We start from the raw sequence: 883 nt of genomic DNA, 5'->3' as shown, positions 1-883 counted from the left end.
GCTCATCTTCTGGGCGAAGGAGGCGTGCAGGTAGCCGAGGCTGTGCTTCTGGCTGGCCTTGCACTTCACCACCAGGACGTTCTTGGTGATCCGCTGCACCAGCGGCCCCGTGGGCTCGGTCGCCAGCTGCCATATGGTCTGTTTGGTCTCGGGCGAAGCCTGCATGGAGTTGAGCACCGAGCTTTTCAGGGTGAGCGGGGTGGCCTCCGTCTGGCAGTTCAGGGCCAGCTTGACGTGCTGGCACTGGTTCTCCACCACGCCTTGCGTGGCCGCTTTCAGACACGACGGCACGTAGCAGCGGCCAGAGCTGAGCTGCGTGATGATGGTCCCGTCCACCGTCTGGATGGCCGTCTCCGAGACCCCCAGCTCCACAAAGCACCGGTAATCCGGGCCCCGGTCCCTCTGCCGCACCGAATAAACCTGTAAGTCGGAGCCGGTGATGATCTTGACGGCGTCGACGCTGGGCTGCTTGCGCGTGCCGTAGCGGAAGACGGTCCCGCAGTTCTTGTTCTTGCAGCTCAGGCCTCGGGTGCCGTTGTAAGTGCCGCAGCGGGGACATTTCCGGATGCCCCGGAGCGTGGCCTTCCCCAGGTCGGACAGGAAGGAGGGGACTTTGGTCCTCACCGACGCCGGCTCCATCCTCCGGGGAACCTGGAAGGGCAAGAGACGGGGGGGGAGGCGAGTCAGCAGCCTGGGGAGGCGGACGGGACGGGAGGGGAACCTGGAAGGGCAAGAGACGGGGGGGGAGGCGAGTCAGCAGCCTGGGGAGGCGGACGGGGCGGGAGGGAGAGCGGGGGACGCAGCGCTTTGGTGGTGACACCTACAGGTCCCTTCCGCGGGAGGCGGCGGCCGTCCTCAGTCCCCAGCAGCGGCAGGGACGGGA

At 66.9% G+C, this 883-nt stretch overlaps 1 protein-coding gene across 1 annotated transcript; it reads right to left on the bottom strand.

Moving 5' to 3' along the window:
• Positions 1-3: 3 nt before the first annotated feature.
• Positions 4-639, bottom strand: LOC103914324 (chromosome unknown open reading frame, human C2orf42; the record flags this gene model as incomplete). The annotated part of the gene is made up of 1 exon (XM_009320942.1): positions 4-639. A coding segment is annotated over exon 1 (636 nt), but the record flags the coding sequence as incomplete, so codon positions are not given.
• Between the last annotated feature and the right edge of the window lie 244 nt (positions 640-883).

The sequence above is a fragment of the Pygoscelis adeliae genome, unplaced genomic scaffold (genome assembly GCF_000699105.1).
Source record: "Pygoscelis adeliae isolate BGI_AS28 unplaced genomic scaffold, ASM69910v1 Scaffold1383, whole genome shotgun sequence".
Classification (NCBI taxonomy): Eukaryota; Metazoa; Chordata; class Aves; order Sphenisciformes; family Spheniscidae; genus Pygoscelis; species Pygoscelis adeliae.
Note: the sequence above shows the minus strand (reverse complement) of the source record. Positions and strands in the feature narration are given on the sequence as shown.